This window comes from Erythrolamprus reginae, unplaced genomic scaffold, assembly GCF_031021105.1.
Source record: "Erythrolamprus reginae isolate rEryReg1 unplaced genomic scaffold, rEryReg1.hap1 H_5, whole genome shotgun sequence".
In the NCBI taxonomy this organism is placed as follows: domain Eukaryota; kingdom Metazoa; phylum Chordata; class Lepidosauria; order Squamata; family Dipsadidae; genus Erythrolamprus; species Erythrolamprus reginae.
Window position 1 is genome coordinate 1286823 of NW_027248506.1, and position 18130 is coordinate 1304952.

The following is an 18130-nucleotide window of genomic DNA, read 5'->3' on the forward strand; positions in this document are numbered from 1 at the left end:
CTGGTAGACTATTGAGTAACACTATCTTAAGTATTTATTCAATAAAGTAAATGCTTGGGCACATATTATGTCAGTACAACACAGCAAACGAGATCACTATGCTGGATTCCGTATTTCATCCCCAGTCGGGCGCTTCCCAAGCACCCAGGACTACGTAATGTAGCAGCGAATTATGTTTGCCGATCCCAGTAAAGTGGCCTTTTGCAATTGACAGATGGAGATTTTGTCAATTCCGATGGTTTTCAAATGTCCGCTGAGATCCTTTGGCACTGCGCCCAGCGTGCCAAGTACCACTGCAACCACTTTCACAGGCTTATGCCAGAGTCGTTGCAGCTCGATTTTTAGATCTTCGTATTTCACTAATTTCTCTAGCTGCTTCTCCTCAATTCTGCTGTCTCCTGGGATTGCGATGTATTATTATTATTATTATTATTATTATTATTATTACTACTACTACTACTATTATTATGGAATGAATAAATCTGGAAGAGGGCAAAGTTTCCTGCACAGAATCTTACATCAAAGAAAGCACTTTGCAAAATATTATGGCAAGTTCCACTTGCAATATTTTATTACAGACTTTGTTCTATTCCCTACTAAACAATATAATAAAACTGATTACGTCCATAACTTTCTGAAAAGAGGAGATGACTAGAAAACCAAGCCAGATTGGCTGTATGATTGGATATCCTTGTCCACAGAGCACTGCAGGGGCTTAAAAAAATTACACACACTATCCACACTAATACAAACGGTCCCGTTCACAGTTTGGTTCACATAATATGCTTGTATTTCGGCGGCGTTAGGTTACAATATTTGTATTACTAACAGAATATGCTATTAGAAATATCACACATGAAAAGGAAGCCCTGAGATTCATTACTTGGATGTAATTATTGCCACAGTGTGACATTGTCGTGTGAGGAGCAGGGGGGAAAGTGCTAAGCCCTTTGTAACACCTCTTTTGATGTTATTATAGGACATAATGAAAGATGAATGCCTGACTCTGAAGCTCCAGCTAAAAGAGAAAGATGAGCTCATTTCCCAACTTCACGAAGAGCTGGTAAGTGACAAACAGTGTTTGTTTCTGATTTGGGATGTATGATTTGGGATGGTTATTGGCTGGGGCCGACACGCAGACAAATAGAGGTTGAATATGTGTTTACGTTGCAGTCATATTAGGCAGTTTTCAAATTGGGAAACTTGTCAACTTCTGACAGGGCAATGTGGCAGGTAAGTCAAAGGAGGTTGTTTGCTTTAGAAGCCTACAACGACAGTTCCCTTTAATCCCTGATGTAAGACAAGCCACAATTTTCTCTGCATTTTGCATTGCAAATATAGTGACGGTTACCTAACATATGCTGATTTGTTGGTGCTTCTATTGATGTGCACTAGAGTGCCTTCCGTCCCCTGTCCTATTGCTCTCCTATATCTCCTATACCTTCCTTCTATCCCTATATCTCTTCTTTTATTCTTTCATTGATATGTTCTATCCCTATATCTCTTCTTCTATTCTTTCATTGATATGTTCTATTCCTATACCTTCTTTTCTATTCTTCCTTAGATATATTTTACTATGAGTATCTCCTCTATAGCCTTCATCATGTATTTTACTATGTGTATATAGATATATACCCACTAAAACCCTCATTGTGTATTGGACAAAATAAATAAATAAAATAAATAAATACCTTTCTTCTATTCCTATATCTCTTCTTCTGTTCTTTCATTGATATGTTCTATTCCTATATCTTCTCTTCTCTTCTTTCTTAGATATAGTTTACTATGAGTATCTCCTCTATAACCTTCATCATGTATTTTACTATGTGTATATAGATATATCCCCACTAAAACCCTCATTATGTATTGGACAAAATAAATAAATAAAATAAATAAATACCTTTCTTCTATTCCTACATCTCTTCTTTTATTCTTTCATTGATATGTTCTATTCCTATACCTTCTTTTCTATTCTTTCTTAGATATATTTTACTATGAGTATCTCCTCTATAACCTTCATCATGTATTTTACTATGTGTATATAGATATATACCCACTAAAACCCTCATTGTGTATTGGACAAAATAAAATAAAATTTAAAAAATATATAATCATTTAGTAAAGGATTCTCCCCTGCTCCCACTGCAGGAAATACACGGATATACAGAGTGTAAATTTCAGAAGCTTTTCAGGTTTTCATATAACAGTACTGTATATACTTTACACTTGCTGCTAGTAAAACTGATTAAGTGACTATCTATAAACGTACTGAAATCTGAAACTGAAACAAGAACAGAAAAAAAATAAGTTTCCTATCAACCAGTGTTCTGACCAGCTGCTATGTATGTTGCTCTAATTAAGAGAATGTATTGATACTCCTGTGTAAATTTATGCTAAATATCCATGTGCTTTTCAGTATACATTGATTGCTCATTTTAATTTGGAGTGGTATCTTGGTGAATAAAAAACAGAAATGAATGAAAGTCTGTATATACACTGCTCAAAAAAATAAATAAAGGGAACACTTAAACAACACAATATAACTCCAAGTAAACGCCAAGTAAATCAAACGTCTGTGAAATCAAACTATCCACTTAGGAAGCAACACTGATTGACAATCAATTTCATGGGCTGTTGTGCAATATTCAATGAGAATATTTCATTCATTCAGATATTTAGGATGTGTTATTTGAGTGTTCCCTTTATTTTTTTGAACAGTATTTATTTTATTTATTTATTAAATTTGTATGCCGCCCCCTCCGCAGACTCAGGGCGGCTCACAACAGCAACAGAAAAACAGTGTAAAATACAAATTCAATAATTAGAAAGCTAAAACCCCATAATTTTAAAAAAACATTCACACAACATACCATACATAAACAGTATAGGCCTGGGGAAGATATTTCAATTCCCCCATGCCTGGCGACAGTGGTGGGTCTTAAGGAGTTTGCCAAAGGCAAGGAGGGTGGGGGCTGTTCTAATCTCAGGGGGGAGCTGGTTCCAGAGGGTCGGGGCCGCCACAGAGAAGGCTCTTCCCCTGGGACCTGCCAGACGACATTGTTTGGTCGACGGGACCCGGAGAAGGCCAACTCTGTGGGACCTAATCGGTCACTGGGATTCGTGCCGCAGAAGGCGGTCCCTGAGATAATCTGGTCCGGTGCCATGAAGGGCTTTATAGGTCATAACCAACACTTTGAATTGTGACCGGAAACTGATCGGCAACCAATGCAGACTGCGGAGTGTTGGTGTGACATGGGCATATTTGGGGAAGCCCATGATTGCTCTCGCAGCTGCATTCTGCGCGATCTGGAGTTTCCGAACACTTTTCAAAGGTAGCCCCATGTAGAGAGCATTACAGTAGTCGAGCCTCAAGGTGATGAGGGCATGAAGGACTGTATACATTTGTATGTGTATCTGTGTGTATATACAGTATATGTACTATAATATATGTGCATGCATACATATACATATGTTAAGTGCAAGAAAGAAGAAGGGCTCTTGGGAAGAAACTTTTAAGAAAACTTAGTACAAAACGTCCTACTTTCCTTTGACTGAGATACCCTATCAGTGAAAATCAAAACAGTTGCTGTGCTTGTCTGCTCAACAGTATCTGTCAAATATGAGCCATGAATTATTAAGTAAAGCAACTACATCCGTGGAAGCGAGACTGACAATCCACTTCATTTATCCAAACTGGACAGTTAATTTTCCCCTGCTTCCCTATGGAACAAATACATAATTAGATCTTGATTTAGAATATTGAGCTGGTTATAAGAGTGTTATGCCAATCTATTTTCAATTTATTTGTCTATTGTAACCTGTCACAGACTTTTGTCTTGGTAAAAAGAGGAAAAATACACTTTTGGGTTCAGTATTTTTTTCTACTGTGTTTATTAGGTAGTGACGGTGAACTTATGGCACGTGTGCTACAGGTAGCACGCCCAGCCATATTTAAGGGCACATGAGCCGTTGCCCTATGTTAGCTCCAGCTCACGTATGCATTTTTTATTCATTCATTCATTTATTCATTTATTTATTTATTTACCTACTTACTTACTTACTTACTTATTTACATATTTATTTACTTACTTACTTACTTACTTACTTACTTACTTACTTACTTACTTACTTACTTACATACTTACTTACTTACTTACTTACTTACTTACTTACTTACTTACTTACTTACTTACTTACTTACTTACTTACTTACTTACTTACTTACTTACTTGAATTGTATGCCGCCCCTCTCAGAGGACTCGGAGCGGCTCATAGCAACAATAAAATACAATAAATACAAACCCAATAGAAACTATATTAAAAAAAAACCTGTATTGTTAAAAACTAGCAATTCTAAAACAGTCACACCAATCTCAAATGTTTAAGTCAGAAAAGGTGAGGTGGGGGGAAGTTAATCCCCCCATGCTTGGCACCATAAATGGGTCTTTAACATCTTGCGGAAGGCAAGGAGGGTGGGGGCAATTCGAATCTCAGGGGGGAGTTGATTCCAGAGGGCCGGGGCCACCACAGAGAAGGCTCTTCTCCTAGGTCCCACCAGACGAGGTTGTTTAGTCGACGGGACCCAGAGAAGGCCAACTCTATGGGACCTTTTCGGCCGCTGGGATTCATGCGGCAGAAGGCAGTCCCGGAGGTATTCTGGTCCGATGCCATGTAGGGCTTTATAGGTCATTACCAACACTTTGAATTGTGACCAGAAACTGATCGGCAGCCAGTGCAGACCAAGGAGTGTTGTAGAAATGTGGGCGAATCTTGGAAGCCCCACGACGGCTCTCACGGCCGCATTCTGCATGATCTGAAGTTTCCAAACACTTTTCAAAGGTAGCCCCATGTAGAGAGCGTTGCAGTAGTTGAACCTCGAGGTGATGAGGGCATGAGTGACTGTGAGCAATGACTCCCTGTCCAAATAGGGCCGCAACTGGTGCACCAGGCGAACCTGGGCAAACGCCCTCCTCGCCACAGCCGAAAGACGATGTTCCAATGTTAGCTGTGGATCGAGGAGGACGCCCCAAGTTTCAGACCCCTCTCTGGGGGCGGAAATAATTCCCCCCCCCCCAGGGTAATGGACGGACAGATGGAATTGTCTTTGGGAGGCAAAACCCACAGCCACTCCATCTTGTCTGGGTTGAGTTTGAGTTTGTTGACACCCATCCAGACCCCAACAGCCTCCAGGCACCAGCACATCACTTCCACTGCTTCGCTGACTGAACATGGGGTGGAGATGTATAACTGGATATCATCATTTTGGTTATACAGTTTTAATGGTGATCCCTATGACTCGGTACCATTTCATTTGTAAAGCATTATGCTCTTTAAATTAGCATACACTTTTCTAATGTAATCATTTGCTTTTTGTATTTAATCTTTGGGCATTATTCTCAGCTTTTATGACAGCATTCATTTGTGCTATCTCTCTGTCATTATTCTAACTTAGTTGTTATTTTTTTAAAACAAAATGGGGGACACATCCATTTTATTGTAAGGTAGATAAATTAGAGAAGTAAATTTAGTTCAACGTTTGTTTTATAAATGGTATTAAATGCCTGGCTTTTGACTGTCTAATTATACGATAGATTCTGATAAGCGTAATGGTTATATTCAGGGCAATTATATGGTGCTGTTCTGTCGGGCTCTCTGGTAGAATTCTCCCAAAAATTCACAGGTACAAATTTCAGACACACACACGTTTGAAAATTCAAAACAATGTTCTTTATAATGAAAATTCACTTAACCTAAGCCCTCTTTTGGGATAGCAAAGAGCCCTCGTCTCCAAACAAACTGGTAATTTGTTCAAGTCCCTTATCAGTTCTGTGATACTTAGCTTGCAGCTGGGAGGCGATTCACAGTCCTTCTTCTTTCACAAAGTGACACAAACTTTGCTCTGGTTTAGTTTCAAAGCGGGGAAAAATCAGCACACAAAAGGTCAAAGTCAGTAAAGCAGCCACGAAACACAATGATCAGATAATCCTCCACAATGGCCAAACCCACAGGCTGCTCTTTATAGCAGCCTCACTAATGACCACAGCCCCACCCAACCACAGGTGGCCTCATTTTCTTTGATAATACTCTCTCGGTTGTTGCTGCCTATGCATCGCTCTCCGCATGCGTGGCTGTATCATTAACTCTTGTTCTGAATCCAAGGAGGAGCTAGATAATTGATCTCCTTCTGAGCTGTCTGCCCCATTCTCCTCCTCCCTGTCACTCATGTCTTCTTGGTCAGAGGAGCCTTCATCATCAGATTCCACCGGGGGCAAAACAGGCCTGCAGCATGTGGATGTCTCCCCCACACCCACAGTCCTTGGGGCAGGAGCTGGGCCAGAGCTAACCATAACAGGTGCAGCCATCTTTACGGTAATTCTTTGCTAGTCCTGGTTTCTATTATTTCATCTTGGGTGTTTATGATAGATTATTACAGGTCCTTCAACGATTTACATAAGAAGAGACAGCTGTAAGTAGTTTCAAATCTTCTTTTCTTCTCCATATTTAGGCAACATCTGAGTAGAAAAGAAAGAGATTAGCTATGCTTAAACATTATTAAAGTGTCAAATTCCTTCCCTCCCTTTTACCGGAGAGAATTAATTGCACATAGTCCAGGGGGAAAAAAAGGCTTATCTCAGCAGCAATTATTCTACAAGTGAACTCTGCAAGATATTCCGGAGTGGGAAGATGACAGTATCCAATGAGAAACACAATGTGGATTAATTTCCGATTCCTTGTGCTTTCGGAAGCCTTGATGAAAAGCTGACAGCCAGATAGAATCTTTAATATTCTCGTGCACTCGCGGAGGTGATTCTGCACATTAGTTTAAAGTCTCTGTCACAAAGTGCTGACATTTTTTGTGCCACTTGGCGCCGGATGTAGATAAGGAATTGTCATGCCTTTCAGGGGCAGGAAGCAACTTGTGATCTGATGATGATTCCTTTCGACATATCTGCATAGGAATAATGTAGCAGGAGTGTACCAGCAATAAACGGCTGCCCTTAAGGGCCTCTGGAGATGTTACCCCGGGACTAACATCGCTTGAATAATAATAATGCACTACATATGCTAGTCTTCTGATGTCAGAAGACAGAATGTTAGCTTTAAAAGACCTGGGTGATTCCTCTTACAGATTTAGATAAATATGACTTGACTGCACTCTGCAAGGATGCGTCACCTTTCCGACGCACAGAGGAATCATAAATTAGCTCTCTGCAGATATATATAAGGCAAGAGGTACAGGATGTCTCTTTATTCCAACCTTTCTGCATTGTTCTCTTTTTTAACGGCTTTGAAATAGAGTGGTACCTATACCTACGGACGCCTCTACTTACGAACTTTTCTAGATACAAACCTGAGCCTCCGAAACTGTAACCGGAAAAGGCAGGGAGAAGCCTCCGTGGGGCCTCTGTAAGAATCTCCTAGGCCATAAAAGGCAGGGAGAAGCCTCCGTGGGGCCTCTCTAGGATTCTCCTGGGCCAGAAAAGGCAGGGAGAACCTCCATGGGGCCTCTCTAGGAATCTCCTGGGCTGGAAAAGGCAGGGAGAAGCCTCCATGGGGCCTTTCTAGGAATCTCCTGGGCCGGAAAAGGTAGGGAGAAGCCTCCGTGGGGCCTCTCTAGGAATCTCACGGGCCAGAAAAGGCAGGGCGAAGCCTCCGTGGGACCTTTCTAGAAATCTCCTGAGCCAGAAAGGGCAGGAAGAAGCCGCTGTGGGGCCTCTCTAGGATTCTCCTGGGCCGGAAAAGGCAGGGAGAAGCCTCCGTGGGGCCTCTCTAGGAATCTCCTGGGCCGGATAAGGCAGGGAGAATCCTCTGTGGGGCCTCTCTAGGAATCTCCTGGGAGGAAACAGGGCCGGAAAGGCAGGGAGAAGCCTCTATGGGGCCTCTCTAGGAATCTCCTGGGAGGAAACAGGGCCAGAAAGGCGGGGAGAAGCCTCCGTGGGGCCTCTCTAGGAATCTCCTGGGAGGAAACAGGGCCTCCACCCTCCCTGTGATTTCCCCAATCGCACACATTATTTGCTTTTACATTGATTCCTATGGGAAAAATTGCTTCTTCTTACAAACTTTTCTACTGAAGAACCAGGTCACGGAACAAATTAAGTGCGTAAGTAGAAGTACCACTCTACTGAGAACAGCATTAGTGACACCGTTACTATATTATATTTTTGTTTATTTTCATATGCATTTATTTCGCTATTCCTTTGCTCACATACATAAATGAGTGAGCTCGTGTGAAATGAGTGCAATTGAGTGAGAAACTTTGCACGGATGGCTATTTCCTCATTCACTTGTAAATGTCCAAAATATACCCATGAACATTTTGTGGGGAATATATGTGTTTGCATGTCTGGGAGAGGACAATAATACATCAGTGTTATGAATATCTCCAATTGTAATTGTCTAGCCAAGTATTAGGCCTACTATAGTGAAAATTGATAACTTGTGTTTATTTTCTAATGAGTTTTAAAATATTCCTTAGAAACTGAAGACGGTATTTCATCTGAAAGACTTTTGCCGAGAAATCCCTTCCTCTAAATATGATGTTTATTTTTATTTATTCATTTATTTATTCATTTGTCCAATACACAAATACATAGGAAGAAAAATAGACATGTGATAATATAAAAGAGGGTGAAAGTGAACTTAGAGGAGAGGATATATGAAAGGAAGAGAATATATAAGATAGGTGAAAGAAAGGAAAGACAATTGGACAGGGGACGAAAGGCACACCAGTGCACTTATGTACGCCCCTTACTGGCCTCTTAGGAACCTGGAGAGGTCAATCGTGGAGAGTCTAAGGGAGAAGTGTTGGGGGTTAGGGGTTGACACAATTGAGTCCGGTAATGAGTTACACGCTTCGATAACTCGGTTGTTGAAATCATATTTTTTACAGTCAAGTTTGGCGCGGTTTGTATTAAGTTTGAATCTGTTGCGTGCTCTTGTGTTATTGCGGTTGAAGCTGAAGTAGTCATTGACTGGTAGGACGTTGCAGCATATGATCTTGTGGGCAGTACTCAAATCGTGTTTTAGGCGCCGTAGTTCTAGGCTTTCTAGGTCCAGGATTGTTAGTCTATTTTCGTAGGATGTTCTGTTTCGAGTGGAGGAGTGAAGGGCTCTTCTGGTGAAATATCTTTGGAAATTTTCAAGGGTGTTGATGTCTGAGATGTGGTATGGGTTCCAGACAGATGAGCAGTAGTCTAGGATGGGTCTGGCAAAAGTTTTGTAGGCTCTTGTGAGTAGAGTGAGATTGCCTGAGCAGAAGCTGCGTAGGATCAGGTTAACAACTCTAGAGGCTTCTTTGGCGATATTATTGCAGTGGGCTTTAGCACTTAGGTCATTCGATATTAGTATTCCAAGGTCTTTTACAGAATGTGTATGTCTGTATACATGTTTAGCTAGTGATCCATTTCAGAAATACCTTGAAAGTTAAAGCACCTACTTAAAGCATTTTGAATTTATTTGTAAATATGACTACTTGCATTTCCTGGAATTATTTTACATTGAAACAACACAGCTTCTGTCTCCAGCATTTTTTGTAATCATAGAGAGTAAGATACAAAAAATGCCCTAAATTAATGGATGGGTTTATCATGGAAGAGGAGACTAATGGACATTATATGCATTTCACTGAATAGCAGTTTAATGCAGGGGATGGACTGAATCGATTTTTGACAGAAACATATGAAAATGAAATGTAACTGAATACATAATCCATCTCTCTTTATCTAAAATGTCTTGGAGCAAATATAAATAATAGTCTAATATAGGTTGAATGATTTACCAACCATTACATTTCAGTCTTACTCAGCATATATTCACTTCAATTGTAGAATATGTTGAGTAAAATCTTTTGCAGAATTCTTTAACAGGTGGCTTAGAAAAATCACATCTGAACTGCTCTTTTCTGTAATGGCTGTTTTTCATAAATTAGTGGTGATGGAAAGATAAAGTTTGGTATTTCAAACAGCACATTCTATTTTATATTATTATTATTATTATTATTATTATTATTATTATTATTATTATTAATTGGATTTGTATGCCGCCCCTCTCCGCAGACTCGGGGCGGCTAACAACAATGACAAAAAACAACATGTAACAATCCAATTTAATAAAACAACTAAAAACCCTTTTTATAAAAACCAAACATACACATAAACATACCATACCTAACTTGTAATGGCATAGGGGAAGGAATATCCTAACTCCCCCATGCCTGGTGACAAAGGTGAGTCTTGAGTAATTTGCGAAAGACAAGGAGGCCGTTCTAATCTCTGGGTTGATTCTAGAGGGCCGGGGCCGCTACAGAGAAGGCTCTTCCCCTGGGGCCCGCCAAACGAGATTGTTTGGTCGATGGGACCTTATCGGCCGCTGGGATTCGTGCGGTAGAAGGCGGTTCCAGATGTATTCTGGTCCAATGACATGTAGGGCTTTAAAGGTCATTACCAACACTTTGAATTGTGAATTATAGCTATTGAATTTCTTTGTCCTGTTTATATTAAGATCTGGAGAGTTGGAGACTGTCTAAATTGAGCAAACTGAATCGAATTGAATAAATATGGAGCGTTGAAAACTGTTTGTATAAAAATGTGAAGGCACAACTTTCAAAATTAATATTGAACACCGTGGCTGATCCGCGTTGCAAAATATTGGACACTATGGCAGATCTGAGTTGCAAAATTGAAAATAATTATTAAAAGAGAACAAAGAGCTACTCAAACTTTGCTGCTTCCTGGAAATAATTCAAGTTTTTATATCCTCAAATCTGCTACTCCTAGTCAATAGGCTTGATTAAAATACTAAACCTTCCTCCTACACTAATAATAATGCAAGGGTTCCAAATAAATATTGTATTATTGAACTGCTTATACCAGCTTATTGGTTTTGGTTTTAAAACAGTATAGAATCTTTTTTTCATTAACTATGCTCAACCTTTTATAATTTCCGCTATACTGTATATGAATTTATTATAATGGTATTATGGATCATTATCTGATGATATAATTACATAATATCAGACTGTGACTGTTCATTTTAATTGGCCATAACATTTAATTTATCAAGTTGGAAATGCTTCAGTCTGTTGCTATCTAATTTATATTAGTAATATCTCCTATTTATTATCCATGTACATTTGGTTGAGTTAGAGAGTTTCCTTTGGACATTCCTATGTTTTAGGATCAAAATGGCAAGAAACCATTCCCAAGTGCATGTTTGAGGTCACATTCTTGCCTGGTTCTTCAGGCAAGAAATAATTTCTGTTCTGTCGGACTCTCTGGTAGAATCCTCCCAAAAATTCATAAGTACAAATTTCAGACACACAAACGTTTGAAAATTCAAAACAATGTTCTTTATAATGAAAATTCACTTAAACCAAGCTCTCTTTTGGTATAGCCAAGAGCCCTCGTCTCCAAACAAACTGGTAATTTGTACAAGTCCTTTATCAGTCCTGTGATACTTAGCTTGCAGCTGTGAGGCAATTCACAGTCCTTCTTCTTTCACAAAGTGAAACACACTTTGCTCTGGTTTATTTTCAAAGCGGGGAAAAATCAGCACATAAAAGGTCAAAGTCAGTAAAGCAGTCACGAAACACAACGATCAGATAATCCTCCACAATGGCCAAACCCACAGGCTGCTCTTTATAGCAGCCTCACTAATGACCCCAGCCCCACCCAACCACAGGCGCCCTCATTTTCTTTGATAATAATCTCTCGGTTGTTGCTGCCTATGCATCGCTCTCCGCATGCGTGGCTGTATCATTAACTCTTGTTCCGAATCCAAGGAGGAGCTAGATAATTGATCTCCTTCTGAGCTGTCTGCCCCACTCTCCTCACTCATGTCTTCTTGGTCAGAGGAGCCTTCATCAGCAGATTCCACCGGGGGGCAAACCAGGCCTGCAGCATGGGGATGTCTCCCCCACATCCACAGTCCTTGGGGCAGGAGCTGGGCCAGAGCTAACCACAACAATTTCATGGGGTTTTGAAAAAAGACCCTGAATCTATACCATGTTGAATTAAGTTTATATTACAAAAATAAAAATAAAAAACAGTTTACTCCAACTATTCTGACAACAAATCCTCAAAACAAAAGAATAAAACAAAATAAAACAACAAGCCACTGCTTCAAACTCAAAACAAAAGATTTTGTTTAAAAATACTTCCAGAATATTCAAAGCCTGTTTTAGGCTTTCACATTCAAATCACAACAAACCGGGAAGTATAATGTTTGAAAAGATATGAAAATAATCATGTTGCATAACAATTCTTAGTTTTTATAGTTTGGACAATTTTGAATTCAAATACTTTCTAGAAAGTATTGGATATTGTTGGCGTTTAAGGGGTGACTTGATCGAAGGGTATAAAATCATGCAGGGGATAGAAAAGGTGGATAGAGAAAAATATTTTCTCCATCACACAATACTAGGACGAGGGGCCCCTCCCTAAAGCTCACAGATAAGAAAGTGAGGACAAATCAAGGGAAATATTTCTTCACCCAGAGGGTCCTTGGTTGATGGAATTCACTTCCAGAAGAGGTTGTGACAGCCGTCAGCCTGGAGAGCTTCAAGGCAGGATTAGACAGATTCATGGATGCCAAGTGTATCGATGGTTATTGAAAGGGATGGCCATGTGCCGCTTCTATGTTGGTTGAGGCAGGCAGGATTCCCTTGGGTCCCATTTGTTGGGGGTCAAGGGAAAGGAAGAGTCTTGCCTTCTCTTTCTGCTCAAGATCCCCATGGACAATGGGTGGGCCACTGTGGGACACAGAATGCTGGACTCGATGGGCATTGCCCAGATTCAGCACGGCTCTTCTTATGTTCTTATGAGAGTCACTCCTGTGTGGTAGTTAAGGCACTACGTTAGGTCTTTGAGACTGTGAATTCAAAGTCCCAAGCTTCAGACCAGCAATGGACTGAAACAAAAAAACAGAAGCTTACTCATTATGGAACCAAAACATCTTTCGGCTGTGGCGAGGGGGGCGTTTGTCCAGGTTCGCCTGGTGCACCAGTTGCAGCCCGACCTGGACCGGAACTCACTGCTCACAGTCACTCATGCCCTCATCACCTCGAGGCTCGACTACTGTAACGCTCTCTACATGGGGCTACCTTTGAAAAGTGTTCGGAAACTTCAGATCGTGAAGAATGCAGCTGCAAGAGCAATCATGGGCTTTCCAAGATATGCCCATGTCACACCAACACTCTGCAGTCTGCATTGGTTGCCGATCAGTTTCCGGTCACAATTCAAAGTGTTGGTTATGACCTATAAAGCCCTTCATGGCACCGGACCAGAATACCTCCAGGACCGCCTTCTGCCACACAAATCCCAGTGGCCGGTTAGGTCCCACAGAGTGGGCCTTCTCCGGGTCCTGTCGACTAAACAATGTCGTTTGGCGGGACCCAGGAGAAGAGCCTTCTCTGTGGTGGCCCCGACCCTCTGGAACCAGCTCCCCCCGGAGATTCGAACTGCCCCCACCCTCCTCGCCTTTCGTAAAGTTCTTAAGACCCATCTCTGCCATCAGGCATGGGGGAACTGAGACATCTCCCCCGGGCCTATGCAGTTTATACATGGTATGTTGTGTGTATGTTTGCTTTTAATAATGGGTTTTTTAGTGTTTTTCAATTATTAGATTTGTTCTTACATTGTTCTTGTTATTGTTGTGAGCCGCCTCCGAGTCTACAAATCTAATAAATAAATAAATAAATAAATAAATAAATAAATAAATAAATAAATAAATAAATAAATAAATAAATAAATAAATAAATAAATAAATAAATAAATAAATAAATAAATAAATAAATAAATAAATAAATAAAATAAATAAATATAATAAGGGGTTTTTTTTAGTTGTTTTATTAATTGGATTGTTACATGCTGTTTTTATCATTGCTGTTAGCCGCCCCGAGTCTACGGAGAGGGGCGGCATACAAATCTAATAAATAATAATGAATAATAATTAAAACAAAAACAAAAAAATAATTTATGTAGGCGGGACTCTCCGCAGGCTATGAGTCCCAAATGAGTCCTTTGATGCAAAATCCCTGGCTAAGTCAGCGTTGGTAGCATCCACCTCCGAGCTCTCTTTGTAGGCTGCCCTAGAGTGAAGCCAGCTGGATGACCTTGGACTAGTCACTCTCTCGCAGTCAAGCAAACCACTTATATGAACACTGCCAAGAAAACTTCATGAAGTAATCCAGGTAGAAGTGACCAGGCATCAACAATGACTCGAAGGCACAATAAATAATTCAAAGTTTGGCTCGGTTATTTTAGCCAACTGCTATACATCCCATTCCACATACAGTACTTCCTTTTGTGAAAAATGCTACTTGTTCTGTGCACAGCCCTCGGAGGGAAACCCCCAACTCAAAAATCCTTTATTTTATGAATAAATCAAACTCTTTATTGATACAAGAACCCATAAGGAAAGCAGGTTTTAAAAGACTCGGAGACGGGAGGGTTTTCTTTTTGGGAGCTAAATGTCAACAAGTTCCGGGAAAAACTCCAAGCTCGGCCTAATTAGCCTAATTCCAATGGATAACAAAGTCCATTTATCATTGAGACATAGAAACATAGAAGATTGACGGCAGAAAAAGACCTCACGGTCCATCTAGTCTGCCCTTATACTATTTCCTGTGTTTTATCTTACAATGGATCTATGTTTATCCCAGGCATGTTTAAATTCAGTCACTGTGGATTTACCAATCACGTCTGCTGGAAGTTTGTTCCAAGCATCTACTACTCTTTCAGTAAAATAATATTTTCTCACGTTGCTTCTGATCTTTCCCCCAACTAACCTCAGATTGTGTCCCCTTGTTCTTGGGTTCACTTTCCTATTAAAAACACTTCCCTCCTGAACCTTATTTAACTCTTTAACATATTTAAATGTTTCGATCATGTCCCCCCTTTTCCTTCTGTCCTCCAGACTATACAGATGGAGTTCATGAAGTCTTTCCTGATACGTTTTATGCTTAAGATCTCCCACTGGGACGTCTTTGGACCCGTTCAATTTTATCAATATCTTTTTGTAGATGAACAAAAACATAAACAGAGGAATACACTCCAAGAGAAGAGAGGTGCTATTACCACTCTACAATGCCCTAGTGAGATTGCATTCAGTTTTGGTCACCACACTACAAAAGAGACATTGAAACGCTAGAAAAAGTGCGGAAGGGAGCAACCAGAAGGATAAAGGGACTAGAAACGAAAACATACGAGAAAAGGTTGCAGGAATTGAGCATGGATAGTCTAGCAAAGAGAAGCTCCAGGGTGTTGTGGTTAGCTCTGGCCCAGCTCCTGCCCCAAGGAATGTGCAGGTGGATGTGGGGGAGACATCCACATGCCGCAGGCCTGTTTTGCTCCCGATGGAATCTGCCGACGAAGCCTCCTCTGACCAAGGAAGCGTGAGTGACAGGGAAGAGGGGAGTTTGGCAGACAGCCCAGGAGGAGATCAGTCATCTGTATCATCCCTGGATTCTGAACAAGAATTAATGACACATCCACGCATGCGTAGAGTGATACATAGGAGACAACAACTGAAGGATTATTACAAGAGAAAATGAGGCCACCTGTGGTTGGGTGAGGCTGCTGTAATTAGTGCTACAGATAAAAAGAACAGCGTGCTGGTTTAGCCTCGTGGAAGTTTATCTGATTCACAGTTCGTCAAGATTGTGCTTTTGCTGTTTCCCTGTTCAAGACTGTGTGTGGAATTTCTGGACTTTTGGAATTGGACTCAATTTCCCAGTTACTGGGTGAGAAATTAGATTCCATTTAACCTGTGCCTTGTGTGTACCAGAAAATCCCTTTGACATTTAAAAAGGGAGTTTTTTCTGCTTTTCTGTGGATAAAGACCTTTTGTTTTCCTTCGATTGTGTGGTGTGTGTCTGTTTGGACTAATTACCCTGTAATTATGGGTGGTTGGGACATGCTGGCAGAGCAAGTATGTGTACTTTTAAATTCTGGTTTCCACAAGACTCACCTTTATGAGGGAGATGGATGGTTAAAAAGGTTTATCATATTAAATCAATCAATTCAAAGAAAGGCATCCTTCAATATTCTTAGTTTATTTTTTAACATTTCCAAATGTTAAAACTACTACTAGCTCCCTCCCAAAACCCAAATATATTTATTACTCCCACCTCTTTTCCTTTAGTCGCAAGTTCGCTAGACTGCTGGTTGACGTGAAATTTATCTTCCTTGTATTTAACTTTAATTTACGTTGTTCGCTTTCCATTTTTACTTTCCCAGTGAGCTCTTATAAATGTGCTTTACTTTTCAGCGAGCAAAACGGTGTCAATTGCATAACTCAAATCGTTAGTGATTTGAATTCCTACTTTCATCCCAGCTGTCCTCTCTCGTGGTGCTGCCATTGTTATATTAACCGTATAAATTGAAGAGATAGAAGAACACGATCCATCCTTGTCTCCCCTTTCTTTAATGCCCTGTTTTTCCATTGTCACTTCTTAAAGTAACTTCTGGTTCATGGTAAATGTTCCTCAGAATACTAAACAGATGTTCTGACATATCCATTTAGAAGAGAATATATGAAGTTCAGAGTTAGACTGTGGAGTGTTTGTTGTTCTCTGAACTTCATTGGTTGTTTGCAGAAGTTCCCTTTATGAGCCCTGATTCCAGTAATGGGCTGCTGCCCCCATGTGGGGGGAATAGGCAGTTCGGTTAGTAAGTTTGTGCACTATTTATTGAATACTGTACTCCATATAGAAACATAGAAGACTGACGGCAGAAAAAGACCTCATGGTCCATCTAGTCTGCCCTTATACTATTTCCTGTATTTTATCTTAGGATGGATCTATGTTTATCCCAGGCATGTTTAAATTCAGTTACTGTGGATTTATCTACCACGTCTGCTGGAAGTTTGTTCCCAGCATCTACTACTCTTTCAGTAAAATAATATTTTCTCACATTGCTTCTGATCTTTCCCCCAACTAACTTCAGATTGTGTCCCCTTGTTCTTGTGTTCACTTTCCTATTAAAAACACTTCCCTCCTGAACCTTATTTAACCCTTTAACATATTTAAATGTTTCGATCATGTCCCCCCTTTCCCTTCTGTCCTCCATGGAATCCAGGAAGTGATCACCTTGGCGTCCTTAGCAACCTGCTGGTGACGTCAAAGCTCCGAACGTCGACCGCGACCCCGAACTTTGCCCAAAGTTTCAAAAACTTTTGGGTTCGGCATACCGAACTCCGCAAAATTCGGTACGCACCCGAATTGTGAGTGTTCAGTTCGCCCATCACTAGTCATGACCAACACTTTGAATTGTGACCGGAAACTGATCGGCAGCCAATGCAGACTGCGGAGTGTTGGTGTGACATGGGCATACCTTGGGAAGCCCATGATTGCTCTCACAGCTGCATTCTGCATGATCTGAAGTTTCCGAACACTTTTCAAAGGTAGCCCCATGTAGAGAGCGTTGCAGTAGTCGAACCTTGAGGTGATGAGGGCATGAGTGACTGTGAGCAGTGACTCCCTGTCCAAATAGGGCCGCAACTGGTGCACAAGGCGAACCTGGGCAAACGCCCCCATTGCCACAGCCGAAAGATGATGTTCCAATGTTAGCTGTAGATTGAGGAGGACGCCCAAGTTGCGGATCCTCTCTGAGGGGGTCAATAATTCCCCCCCCCCAGGGTAATGGACGGACAGATGGAATTGTCCTTGGAAGGCAAAAATTATAGGAAAAGTTAGAAGTTTCCATGATTGATCAGCATTTGTTATTATTCCTTCTCTGAAACCAAAGCGTATTTACATTCAGAGCATTTATTTAGTGCTCGTTTAATTAATAAAGATGTTGCGTAAAGTAGTATTTTCATTTTACATTTTTTAATTTTTCTTTATATCAATACAGTGAATGATTTTAATGTTAGTTTGGAGTTCTATTCCAATAAATTGGCAGAAAACATATTTACAGCTTAGTTTATGTAGATGATTCAATAATCTTTTCTAAAAGCCCTATAGAGTTTGGAATAACAATGAGGGAAAGAAATACAGTAGATGAATGCAAACTCCATTGAATCCATCTCACGTTTAAGCGATTTGGAAGCAGCTTTTCCTGTTGGTGGATTTAGAAAAATCTCAGGGAAATTATGTGGCATAAAATATTTACATAACTACTGTTTTTAACTT

At 40.5% G+C, this 18130-nt stretch overlaps 1 protein-coding gene across 6 annotated transcripts in view; it reads left to right on the forward strand.

Annotated features, from left to right (window-relative positions):
• The window catches only part of LOC139155723 (serine-rich coiled-coil domain-containing protein 1-like), a 311155-nt gene that overhangs the window by 265366 nt on the left and 27659 nt on the right, over window positions 1–18130 (forward strand). For all 6 annotated transcript variants that reach the window (XM_070730987.1, XM_070730985.1, XM_070730991.1 and 3 more), the window contains one exon: window positions 980–1063. In XM_070730987.1, coding sequence (XP_070587088.1) covers window positions 980–1063 — 84 coding nt within the window. The remainder of the gene's footprint in view (window positions 1–979; window positions 1064–18130) is intronic.